The sequence below is a fragment of the Culex quinquefasciatus genome, chromosome 2, assembly GCF_015732765.1.
Source record: "Culex quinquefasciatus strain JHB chromosome 2, VPISU_Cqui_1.0_pri_paternal, whole genome shotgun sequence".
NCBI lineage: Eukaryota > Metazoa > Arthropoda > Insecta > Diptera > Culicidae > Culex > Culex quinquefasciatus.
Genome location: NC_051862.1, coordinates 126,237,135 through 126,250,157, shown reverse-complemented (window position 1 = coordinate 126,250,157; position 13,023 = coordinate 126,237,135). Strand labels below are relative to the sequence as shown.

At 37.4% G+C, this 13,023-nt stretch overlaps 1 protein-coding gene across 1 annotated transcript; it reads right to left on the bottom strand.

The window, feature by feature from the left end:
• Positions 1 to 1,370: 1,370 nt before the first annotated feature.
• On the bottom strand, positions 1,371 to 7,428 carry LOC6038264 (aspartate aminotransferase, mitochondrial). Its single transcript, XM_001848036.2, has 4 exons — positions 7,273 to 7,428; positions 7,058 to 7,162; positions 2,574 to 3,081; positions 1,371 to 2,403 (listed from the first exon to the last, which is right to left on the bottom strand). The coding sequence occupies exons 2-4, from the start codon at positions 7,141 to 7,143 to the stop codon at positions 1,708 to 1,710; spliced, it is 1,290 nt and encodes a 429-aa protein (XP_001848088.2). The 5' UTR covers positions 7,144 to 7,162; positions 7,273 to 7,428; the 3' UTR covers positions 1,371 to 1,707.
• Between the last annotated feature and the right edge of the window lie 5,595 nt (positions 7,429 to 13,023).

The following is a 13,023-nucleotide window of genomic DNA, read 5'->3' as shown; positions in this document are numbered from 1 at the left end:
ACATAGAAATTGAAATATTCAGTAATGCAACAATTGATTTTTTAAAGATAATAAAATTTCAAATAAAAAAAAGTGAATCAAAGATTTCAAAAAAATTATAATAAAAAACAAAAATCAAGGAATATGTTTTTGACCTAGAGTTTAGTCAAGTATATAAGTTTCGATTATCCGAAGTGAAATTTTGCCAAGGTCTTCGGATAATCGAGTCTGGACTGTATACATATTTTAATATATGCTTCTAAAAATGTTTGATTTTCTTATTTTTGAATATAACAAAAACATTCAAAAATAAATAATTTAAGTACTTAAGAATTTGAAATTTAATAAGGAAACTTTAGAAACCTAGAGTTTTATTTTTTTAATGTATTTTTTTAGTTTTTCCGATTTTTTTGTTTTTTGTGTTTTTTTTTTATTTTTAAATTTTAGTCTCTTATTTTTTTGGAACTCTTTAATTTGTGTTTTTATTATTTAGGATTTTGATTTTTTTAATATTATATTTTTTATTTTTTCTTTCAATAACCTTAAACGCGCGCACCGTCACACATGCTCAAACCAAACTTGACTGCGTTCCTTTCGATCTCTTATGCTTTGGGATGTTCCCTTGGTTCATGAAAATTTTTAGCTTAAAACTATTTTTGATGCAATTTAAAAAAAAATAGTTTTTCGGCAACTTTTTCAGTGTGCGGGGCAGGATAGACCACCTTAGAAAACAAGCCATTCCGCCTAATACAACGCTGAAAGGAGATAAGAAATGACTTAAGGGATCTTTCTAACATAGTTTCCATGAAGTTAGACCACTTTTATAAAAATAGTCACTTACCAAATCAAACATTTTTGAAAATAGTGTAAATATGTTGTAATAAGACACTATTTTTATAAATAAGCAACAAAACAACTATAAAATCAACTAATGTTGCATAAAACGTGTTTTGTGAAGCTACCAGGAGTGAAATAATCCTTTTAGCTTGAATTTCGTAACTTTTGATTGTTTTTATAAGGCAGGAAAAGAGTGGTCCATTCTGCCCCCAAGTGGATTTTAATCTAACACTTCCACCACCAAGCCTCTAAATGATTTGAAGGTTCCGTTGTTGTTTGATTACCTTCGTAATAGCTTCTGGTAACATTATAAACATTGAACAAACTTTTTCAAACAATCTAACTTTCGAGAAAGCTTATTTAAGAACCTCGAAATAAACAACATTTGCGTGGTTTTGTCAGTAAATGTACATTTTTGCTCATAATTCGAAAAATACAATGAATTCAAACGTGGTTTTCGGTTTGGTGATGATATTTGACGTCTCTTACAAGACCCTTGCCTTACAGCATATTTTAGGATTTTCTCAATATGATCAGAAAAGCGCCACTCGCTGTGCTGTTGTTCCAACAAAAGACTTTATTTCTACACTACTAGTATGTATGGGTGTGGTTTGAGGTCAGCCTAGCTGATCTTCTAAGGTTTTTCGTGCGTGATCGTGCCAAAAATTCTAAAGGGCTGATATAAAGACTTTATAATAGCTTTGATTTGTAATCATAACGTTCACCCACCCTCCTCGCCCTAAATCAATCTAATTGATTTGGAGAAAAGCTCGCAAAAAGTACACTGAGTGCAATTTCCTTAAATGCCAACATCATAAATGACTTTCTTTCCTAGACAAATCAAAAACAAAAATGCAATTCGCGTGAAGGCAGTGCTGCGCGCTTGCGGCATTACTTGGTGACCTCGTGGATGGCCTGAGCCAGATAGTCCACGTTCTTGGAGGTCACGCCGGCCATCGAGATGCGTCCGTCCTTGGTGAGATACACGCTAAACTCCTTGGTCAGTCGCTCGCACTGCTGCTGGTTCATTCCGGTAAAACAGAACATTCCAATCTGGTCGGTGATGTGACTCCAGTTTCGTGCCGATCCCAGCTTCTTCAGGTTGTTCTGCAGCGTGCTACGAACGGAGATGATGCGATCGGCCATCAGCTTCACGTCGGCAAGCCACTCCTTGCGGAGGGACGCGTCGGACAGGATTTCCGCGACCAGCCGGGCACCGTGGATTGGCGGGTTCGAATACATCGGTCGGATCAGGATCTTGATCTGGGACATGGTCCGGTCGGCTTCGTCCTTGTCGGCGCAGATCAGCGAGAACGCTCCGGCACGTTCACCGTACAGACCCATGTTCTTGGCGAAACTCTGCGCAAGCGCAATCTGATGGCCGTCCTTCAGGAACGACCGCACGGCCAGCGCGTCCTTGTTGACATCACCGCTGGCGAAGCCCTGGTAAGCCATATCGAAGAACGGGTACAGGTTGCGCTTCTTGATCACGGCCGACATCTCGGCCCACTGTTCCGGCTTGGGATCGACGCCGGTCGGATTGTGGGCACAAGCGTGCAGGAGGACGATCGATCGTTCCGGGATTTTCTGAAACGAAAGGGCAGTTGCTTATCAACGTCATTGTCGGCTAACGTATACTTTTTTCTCAACCCAATTAGGCGCGTCTTGTTTACAACTCACTCGCGGTTTATCGCCCTTGTCCCAGTAATCTCAAATGTTATAACACGTATATCTTATCAACCGTTTCGCAAACTCACCGAAAGATCCTCAAGCGCCCCCTTGAAGTCGAATCCGCAGGTGCTGGGCTCGTAGTACCGGTACGCCTTCACGTTCAGCCCCGAGTGGCGGAAGATCGGCCCGTGGTTGCCCCACGACGGCGTTGGCAGGTAGATGTCCTTGACGCCCGGGAAGAAGCTGGCCAGGAACGCACCTCCGATGCGCAGCGCGCCGGTTCCACTGATGGCCTGGACGGTGGCGTTCGCTCCACCCGCCACGTGCTGGCTGTCCTCGCCCAGCGCAAGCTTGATGCTGTTTTTGCAGAACTCGGCCGTTCCGCCGATCGGCGAGTACTCGTGGTCGAGGTTCTTCTCCACCAGCCGCTGGGAGGCCTTCTTCACGCTGGGAAGCACAAACGGTTTGCCGTTGTCGTCACGGTACGCGCCCACGCCCAGGTTGATCTTCTTTGGGTTCGAGTCCTTCTTGTACGCCTCCGACACGCCCAGGATCACGTCCGGCGGACCCATCTGGACGGCACCCCACCATGAGCTGGAGGGAGAAGGTGAACAATGGTTTGTTAACTTTTTGAAACAAGTGCCAAAATAGAAGTACGAGTCGAACATTCCAACGAGGTTCACCGAGTTGGATAAATACGACGAGTGCTGAAAAAGTCAAGTTTTGCAACAAGTTTCATACAACATTTTTTGCAATTCCACCCTTTGGGTGTCAATCAACCGTATAATTAAAAATAATGTTGAAAAGTATTACTTTTCGGAACAAGCGCTGAAAAGTTCAACTTTTCAGCATCCATTTCAGTGCTGAAAAGTAGAACTTTACAGCATTTATTTTGAAAAGTGTTAATATTCGATTCTATTATTTTTGGTACTAAAAAGTATGCTTTTTCGTCGTTCAAGAATGACAGGTACAGGGTTGTTACGGGAGAGTCGAAAAAAATCCGCGCCAGATCCGCGCCGTCCTAAAATCCGAAACCGCGCAAAATCCACGCCATATAAAAAAATATCGCGACCAACATTTAAGAAATTTTATTTTTTAATGAAGAAAAACTAATTCAGAAAGTATTTGATTAAAAAAACTCGTTTTATGTTTGAAGGCTCCAAAAGAATGAAAGCAATAAATCCATTTAAAAAAATCCTCAAGAGACGGTCAAGGCAAGAGTCATGAAAAAAACGTTACTTAATCCACCCTTAGGTGGTTGACGCCTTCCTCACATTAAAAAGGTGCTATCCAAAATGCAAAAAGTGCGTAAATAACACTTAAGTGCTTATAACTTTTGATAAGATTTTCAGATCTTCAATGTTTTGGACGCGTTGGACAGCTCTTTTGAATACCTATCCAACGATAGGTCGCATGAGAGATCCGGACAACGTTTTTATCAACATATCTGAGATCCGGTCCATAAAAAGCGTATAAGTAACACTTATAACTTTTGATAGATTTGTCAGATCTTCAATGTCTTGAACGCGTTGGAAAGGTCTTTTAAATACCTTTCTGAAAATGTATAGCATGATGGGTTTTCTTACAAAAACCACCCTTTTTACAATCTTCCGGACTTTTGTTAAAATGGTTTTTTTAGCATAACTTTTGAAGTACTTTACTAAACTGCATAATTTTTAATAGCGACTTATGGGACCTCAAGACAGACCGAATGACGCCAAAACGGACAAAATCGGTTCAGCCAATGTCAAGATAATCGAGTGACATTTTTTTGATCAACATCCCACCACACACACAGACATTTGCTCAGAATTTGATTCTGAGTCGATAGGTATACATGAAGGTGGGCCTAGGACGTCAAATTAAGAAGTTACATTTCCGAGTGATTTTATAGCCTTTCCTCAGTAAGATGAGGAAGGCAAAAATCTTCAAAATTGAAAATACAATATTTAACTTCAAAAATAAAACCTCAAAATTAAATCAAAATCTAAAATTATAATATGATAAAATTTTAAATTTCGAAAGCCTGAATATTCAAAATCTAAGAATTTTAATACAGTTTGTAATCCAAAATCCTCGCTAAAATTTCACTCCGGAAGAAATTTAATTTCCGATATTTGAAATAATGCCTTCTCATAATTTCAAAATCTTATGTAAGAGATTTTGAAATTATGAGAAGGCATTCAAAAATTGTGGAATTCAAGAATTTACGAATTTAAGAACTAAGAATTTAAAAATAAAAACATTAAAGAATTTATGAATTTAAGAATTTAAGAATTTAAAAATTTAAGAATTTAAGAGTTTAAGAATTTAAGAATTTAAGAATTTAAGAATATAAGAATTTAAGAATTTAAGAATTTAAGAATTTAAGAATTTAAGAATTTAAGAATTTAAGAATTTAAGAATTTAAGAATTTAAGAATTTAAGAATTTAAGAATTTAAGAATTAAAGAATTAAAGAATTAAAGAATTTAGAATTTCAGAATTTAAAAATTTTAGAATTTTAGAATTTATAAGCTTAAGGATCAAGTTAAGGATACTAAAATCATTTTAGATTTGAGAATTTTTTTTCCTATATTGTTTTGAACTTGATATTTTTTAAGTTTTTAAATTTTGACTTTTTAATTTTGATTTTTTTTTTTTAAATCTTCAAATTTTCGATTACCCACATTTTTGGAATTTTGAATTTCAGATTGCTAAAATTTTAAATTTCGAAATTTCAGATTTTTTAAATTACTATTTTACAAATTTCGAAAAAAAATTAATATGTATTTTGTTTTTTTTGTTTTTGTTATTATAAAAACTATTTAAACAATTTTTTTTCGATTTTTTGAATTTCTGAAGCTTTGAATTTGGAATGTTCTGTTCTTTTTATTTTCGCCAAGAATGTTTAAATTAAAAAAAAAATATTTCTACCGATTAAATTCCATTTTAAAATTCGAAAGTGGAGGCCAGCTTCTGTTACGTCCAATCAAGCTCATATTTGGCGCCCACCAGAACAAGCCCCAATAATAGTTTTTGTTACACATTCTAATCTTCGGCATAAGTTTGTAATACAGTAGTTGTTCGGTAACTGGGCTGAGAACGTAGCCCAGTCACCGAATGTTGCTCGTTAACTGGGCTGAACAAAAAATAACGAGGGGACCACCGATGCATAATATTTTCCAGATGAAATATAAAAATAAGAGTTACTCAAATTTATTTGCAATGCTTACATTACATATTTCTTAAATTGTAACTTGAAATTAAACAAAAGTTTGAAAAAAGATTATTTATTTATTGAATATTATTTTTGCATCCATTAACCCCTCGGTCATTTTGGTTTGTTTTGGTTTTTTGACGTTTGTCTGCTTTTTAACTGGGCTACGGCCCAGTTATCGAGCGCCCAGTTAAAAAGCAGCCCAGTTAAACAACGCCCAGTTACCGAACAACTACTGTATTTGATTTACAAAATTAAAAATTGAATAAATCCAGTATAAAATTAAAAATCATTACTCAAAACTCAAAAGAAATTAAATATTCAGAGCCGGAGATGTTAAGAAATGTCAAGAAACATATAAAAATTAATTTCTACATAATCTTTATCTTCATTTTTCGACGTTTCGTACTAAGAAAATACAAACAAACATTTTCAAAATTGCCATCCGCGCGAAATCCGCGCCTGAGCAAAATTAGCCAACAAATCCGCGCCAGATCCGCGCCGTCCGGAACAACCCTGCAGGTAAGTAAGTAGTTTCACGACAGAATTGCAAAAACATAGTTTTTAAGCACTTTAATGAAAGGTACGCCAATTTGTCATTCAAGAATGACAGAAAAATAATGTACATTAGCTAGTTTTTCAACGGAACTTCAATAAAAAAAAATCTACAAATGGCTTGCATGTTTATTGATCAGCTTAAAAAAATTTCTTTTTTGTTTGTACCATATTAAATTTGTCGCGTAATTTATTCTATAATTTTTATTTTGCTTTCAAGTTATTAACACAAATTTTTTAGCGTATTGACAGAAATATACCAATATCAATTTCAAGCCATGATCTTGCTTTCATTTCAAGACCAAACTTTTCCTCAACGTTCTCAATGTGAAGGTTAATCACCCACGCCGCCGCCGCCGTCACACGCACTGATGCCGTGAAGCGCGCTTCCCTTATCTATTTTTAGCGTTTCTTCTCCCCAAAAACGCTCCGTTAGGTAATGTGAACGGACAAGCAGCAAGCAAGCAAAATTCCGTCAAATCTCAAACAGAATCTGATAAAAAGTAATCCAAACAGGCACAGAAATGTCAAGCAAGCTGTGCGAGCTCTTTGATTGTTATTTATTCTGCCTACTTTGTGGGCGACATGACAACGGGTCCAAATCGATAACGAAAAAACAAGTTATTGATTCTGTTACTTAACATAAGCGTTCATCGATCTAGTAAGCACCTTTCTACCTTACTAACGACTCCGTTAAGTGACCTTGAATGGTCAGCAAAGGTCATCTTCCAGTATGCTTATTTTTTTCAAGATAGGCCTACCGGAAACTTTCTCATCTTTCGGCCAGTTCCGGTTGGTCGCACACACCCTCACTCACCTGGCCCGTTTGGCAATGAAGCCCTCGAAGGTCGTCGAATTTCGCAGCAAAACAGCTGAGCGCTGGAAACTTTTGGAGCAGGCCATTTTGAAGGAAATTACTTTTCTGTAAAACAAAAAAAAATTGCTTGATCAATGCTGCAGTTCAAATCCAAGTGCGCCCTGGATCGAGATTAGTGTCATCCGGTGCAGCTGTGACGTCACAGATTTACTAACCCGCAAGTAGATCAGTGGAAAGTAATGCACTCGGCGAAATGATAAGAAATTTTACTGCGGACTAAATTCGGTGCCGGTGCGACCACGGGATGCACTCCGACGGAACGATGACGAACGACTGATTTGTTGGCCTCTTGGATCTCTCTCTCGTTTGGGGTTTTTGCAAGCAGCGGCGTTTTGTGCAAAATTTACTCCTCTCTCCTCTCCTTTGGTTTCCCTGTGACTGAAAATAAGAAATATTTTGAAGCTGTAGTACTAGAGCGAAACAGTGGGTTGCGTCGTCGACAATCAGGCAAGAAACAAAAAAAATATTAGAGAGATGACATCAATGATTTTATGGATTTTTGACAGTTCGATATGGTTTATCCCAAGTAACCATCCAGCACTAAAACTGTGCCACAGTTCAGCATTTAATGCGCATTTATAGCTGTGAGTAAAAGCTGATCAGCATCGAAAACAGCACTACCAGCTACTTTAGTGCTGAACAATGGCCGAGTTTGGACTTTACTCGGCTGATTAAGTGCTGGCCTCTACTGTCTCTATCAAACCCAAGGGAATGATGGAAAGAGAGGAATCACAAATCCGTATAAATAATTTCAAGATTGTTCAGGTGTAAACCGAAAACGCGATCAAAAATTAAAGTAGAGGAATAAGGCTTTTAACTGCTTATTTATTTGTCGGTGTACAAGACGCCGCACTTTTTAATCATTTTCTGGCGTACATTCCATTTTGCAATCCAAAACCAGTCATTGAATTGGAAAAATAAAATTCTTTTTCAAATTTTATTTTCTTGATTTGTGTGCACCTACGTCGAAGACCCAGAGTGTTTACTTTTTGCTCTTTGGTTTGACAGTCTTGGTCTGACAGATTTGGTCTGACAGCTTTATCATGGATTTTGGTCTGCATGGTCTAGGCGAGGGATAGGACACAGCACCTTCCTGATCAAACCCTGCGAAAAATGTCAAAAATTTGAGAGAGGAAAAAAATGCTTTCTCTCTCTCTTCTTTTCCTTCCTCACCATGATCCCCACCTTGATGGCCACCAACACTATTGTACAAATATAAGCATGCTAAACCAAAACGAACAAACGAGAACTCACCTTTCTTTCTGGAGTTATGAATAAAAACCACCCTAGTTCTTTTTCGGATAAATAAAACGTTCGTTTAATTGTTGTTTAAAACCTACTTGTGGAGTTTCTTTGGTTGATTGAATCTGGAGTTATGTCACTTTTCGTCGTCTTTTTTCGTTCTGTTTTCTGAATGACAGAGCTTGGCGTCGAATGCACTGCCACGATCGAAGCGCTGCCTGGTGGCAGGTGGCGGCACTGCCGATGATGAGCTTTTAGGCATGGGAAGCAACACACTGGAGTAAGTTGTCTGGGTAATTTCTTGTGGTTGGCGTGACGGATTCTCGGTTTCGTTTAGTGGCAGTTCTCGGTGATCTAGCTGGTTCGATCCTGAATCCTCCGATGAGGATCAGTACAAAATGGGCTCGTCTTTCTAAAGAGTCTCGACCGGGCAAACAAACATGGCGTGCGATCTCCCTTTGGGAGTGGCGCATAAATCTCACGCTCACCAGATCGACTAGCAACGGTTACATCTTTTTGTAACATCTTAGGCTATCTTCACAAAAATTTTGAACGAAAAAAAAATTGTGGGCTCCCCCTCAAATTTGACTTTTAAACTTAAAAATCAAAAAATCTCATAAAAGTTGGGTGTTTTTTTCTTTCAGTGTATTTTTATCGAAAAGCCCGTAAAATTTCCTACAAGTTTGTCTTTGACCACTTTTTGATACGATGCAACGGCTTCGAGATACAGAAATATTTAAATTCCGAATTACAAAAATATTTAAAACACTTACGCCCTTCTCAAATGTCACTATCGTGTGGAACTGGCTCCATATACAGAAAAATGCACGGGGTTGGGCACATGGTTGATCCGTAGCGCATTGGATTTACTTCCGTAAATATTTCGTAAATATCGTAAATACAAGCGTAAATATTATTTATCTGCACAATATTCGGAATTGAATTTTGCTCAGTGTGGATAGTGACAGTTCAGAACTGTCACTTGTTTGTTTTCTTCATTTACAAACTGTCACCGCTCCAATCTTGAGGTATATTTTGTCACCTTCAGGATTTCCGGTGCCCTACGAAGATTGGGACAGCGGGACCAGAAACGATGACGGCAGGACCGTCGATGAAGCGGTCCCTGCCGGCCGAACTTCCACCACCATCACAATCCGACCGCAGCCGTTACCGCAAGCCCAACCGGACCCGGGCATGCTGGAGCTGCTCACCAGCTCGGAGAACCATGCCCGCGTGTTAGAAGCCCGAGCCGTCGCAGTCAGAAAGCCGGCAGCCCCCGCAGAACCAACGACGACGCAAGTGTACTGGGGCAAAATAACGACCAAAAAGCACAAAATGTGGGAGGGCGACGGAACGTTGACCATCGTGGCCGGAAGAGCGTCACGTTGGGCGACGAGGACGGCAAGGTGATTGGGAGCTCCGGGTTGGTGAAGGGGGAGGAGCTGGAGGAGGGTTCGCGGTTGAGCAAGGAGGTTGAACTGGTGGAGCGGATTGATGGGGAGGTGGCCAAGGAGAATGATGTGCCGGTGAAGAGGGTTCGATTCGAGGCGAGAGGAGGTTTAGGCCGCCGGCAGAGTCGATGTGCGCCGGGAGTCCGATTGTGGTGTCGAGCTGGTTGGGACTGTGGGGAGGAAGCGATTGCGGAGGACTTTGTTCCATTGATGATGCGGGAGCCTGGGAGTATTGGGAATGAAACGCGAAGACTCGGAACAGTTTGGAGCGATTTTGGCCGACGAGATGGGACTGGGGAAGACGTTGGCGTTGATCTACACCTTGAAGAATCAGGGACCTTACGGGCAGCCGGTTGTGAACCGGGTTCTGATCGTGACTCCGAGCAGTTTGGTGGACAACTGGGATCGAGAGATAACAAAGTGGTTGAAGCAGGAACGGATCTTTACGTTCATCGTGGGGCCGAATAGCAAGTTGAAAAAGTACGCGCACCTGTTCGCAATCCAACGAGTTGTCACATGGGGGGAGAAGGGAGAGGAGGGGCGGTCAATATCGTTTTTTTTTCATCATATCTAACAATACAAAAAAACTGATTTCACAAATAAAAAGAAATTAAACCACCGGCGACTTTTCCTTGGTCAGTGCGGACGCGTCCCAGACGAGCTTGGCACCGTCTCCGATGAACATCTGCACCAGCTACTGGCCGGCCAGCTTCAGGTAGGTCGACTTCGGTGGATGAATTCTCAGGTTCTTGAACTTGTCCTTTTGCGTCGTCGGCAGCACGACGGCCTCAATCAATTTCTGGATTTGCCTGTCCAACCCGCCAATGTCCGAATACTGCTCGGTCGGCCGGAAGTGTCTCCAGGATGAGGTACGAGTCCTTGTTTACGCCCACCAAATCGCCCGGCAGGTTTCTCTGGATCAACCAAGCCAGCACCACCACCGCCCCGTCGTCCTCCGTCTCCTGAGGGTCCACGTCCAGCAGCTCGATCGACTTGTCCTCCTGGGTTACCACCATCTCGATTGCTGGTGCCTTACTGAGTCCAAACACGCACAACAAAACAATGGAAAATCCGGATTTACCACGACGAAGCTGCTGGCCCATGAAACTGCCGGATGATAATAGAGCGCCAGCGAAATGTAATAGAGACAGATTGATTTTTGTTGTTGTTTGTAAACAGTGCGCGCGTTTGCGATGACAGCTGTGAACACTGAAATAAAATTCATAGAGGAATGGTGTATGCACGTAAATATGGATGCACATACGGATTAACTTATGAAGTAAATGCAATATATTTGGAGTGACCACCTCGTGGAAAAATGGCTTATATAAGCGTAGGATAGCATGTCTACAAAGTTTCATTGAAATTGGAGAGGGTCGAGAGAAAAGTACCTGAAAAATTCCTGTTTTGGGCTGGAAATGCTCTTGTATTAAAACCGATCATCAGAGCTAATACAGGGTTGTTACGGACGGCGCGGATCGCGCGGATGGCGCGGATGGCGCGAATCGCGCGGATCTGGCGCGGATTTGCTGGCTAATTTGGCTCAGGCGCGGATAGCAATTTTGATTAAACAAAATAATTGAGAACGATAGAATTTCTTTCAAATTACAAAGGAAAATATTATTAGGAATTAAATAAGTACAATCTTTTTCGTTGAGTGCAAAAACATCAATTTCTAAGAAGTTGTTAATGAAGAAAATTTTCTTCTAAAAATTATTGATTTTTTTTTCTTAATATGAAACTTCGAAATAATCTTCAAAGAGCGATTTTTTTAAATGCATTGAGATTTGTTATATAAATTAAACATAACGTTAAAACTTATTATTTTTAAAACATCTGCTTAACAACTCGTATTAATAAAATTTTTATTCAAATCAAAATAACAAAATTCGAAAAATTACAGAATTTCAAAAATTTGAAGCTATGAAACTTTTTAGATTTTCTAAGTTTTTTCAATATAAAAATTGAAATTTTCAAATTTTTGGTTTATTGAAAAAAATAAAAATTCTGTTTCCACTCTGATTCAGGTAGAATTGATTCTGCTCCCAATTATCACAACATGACGAAATCCACTTAGCAATCTGTTGAAATCTCAGTCTAAAAGCGAAATGTAATTTCAAAATTAAAAAAATAGAAAATCTATAATTCAACACTTTCAAATTTCAGAATTTACATATTCAAACAATAAAAAATAGAATTTATTATTTAAAATTGCCATTATTAAATTATTAAATTATTAAATTATTAAATTATTGAATTATTAAATTATAAAATTATAAAATTATTAAATTATTAAATTATTAAATTATTAAATTATTAAATTATTAAATTATTAAATTATTAAATTATTAAATTATTAAATTATTAAATTATTAAATTATTAAATTATTAAATTATTAAATTATTAAATTATTAAATTATTGAATTATTAAATTATTAAATTATTCAATTATTAAATTATTAAATTATTAAATTATTAAATTATTAAATTATTAAATTATTAAATTATTAAATTATTAAATTATTAAATTATTAAATTATCAAATTATTAAATTATTAAATTATTAAATTATTAAATTATTAAATTATTAAATTATTAAATTATTAAATTATTAAATTATTAAATTATTAAATTATTAAATTATTAAATTATTAAATTATTAAATTATTAAATTATTAAATTATTAAATTATTAAATTATTAAATTATTAAATTATTAAATTATAAAATTATTAAATTATTAAATTATTAAATTATTAAATTATGAAATTATGAAATTATGAAATTATGAAATTATGAAATTATGAAATTATTAAATTATTAACTCATTAAATTATTAAATTATTAAAATAATAATAATTTCGTGTTTCGATTTTCCAGAGTTAAATTTTGGCGAGAATTATCAAGTACAAAATCCCTAGATTTTATTATTTGGTAATGTATTTTATGGATTTATATTTTTTAAATTTTTGAATTTCATTTTTTTTTCCTGAATTTGCTTTTAAAGCAACGATATTGCTGATATACTTGGTTGGTCGTTTGAAATTTCATTCATTATGTTACTCTCTTCTATGTTTGTCGCGATTTTTTTTTATATGGCGCGGATTTCGCGCGGATTGGGTTTTGGGGTCGGCGCGGATTTTTTTTCAACTTTTCCGTAACAACCCTGATATTTAGTTCGAGATTCTGTTCTGGTTTTTGGAGTCAATTAAT

Bases quoted from the DNA above. Each gene is read 5' to 3' on its own strand.
- LOC6038264 (XM_001848036.2), bottom strand. From the start codon at position 7,143: ATGGCCTGCTCCAAAAGTTTCCAGCGCTCAGCTGTTTTGCTGCGAAAT. The intron at 3,082-7,057 runs GTGAGTGAGGGT...TTCTCCCTCCAG, and splicing joins TTCATTGCCAAACGGGCCAG to CTCATGGTGGGGTGCCGTCC. The intron at 2,404-2,573 runs GTGAGTTTGCGA...CTTTCGTTTCAG, and splicing joins GGGCGCTTGAGGATCTTTCG to AAAATCCCGGAACGATCGAT.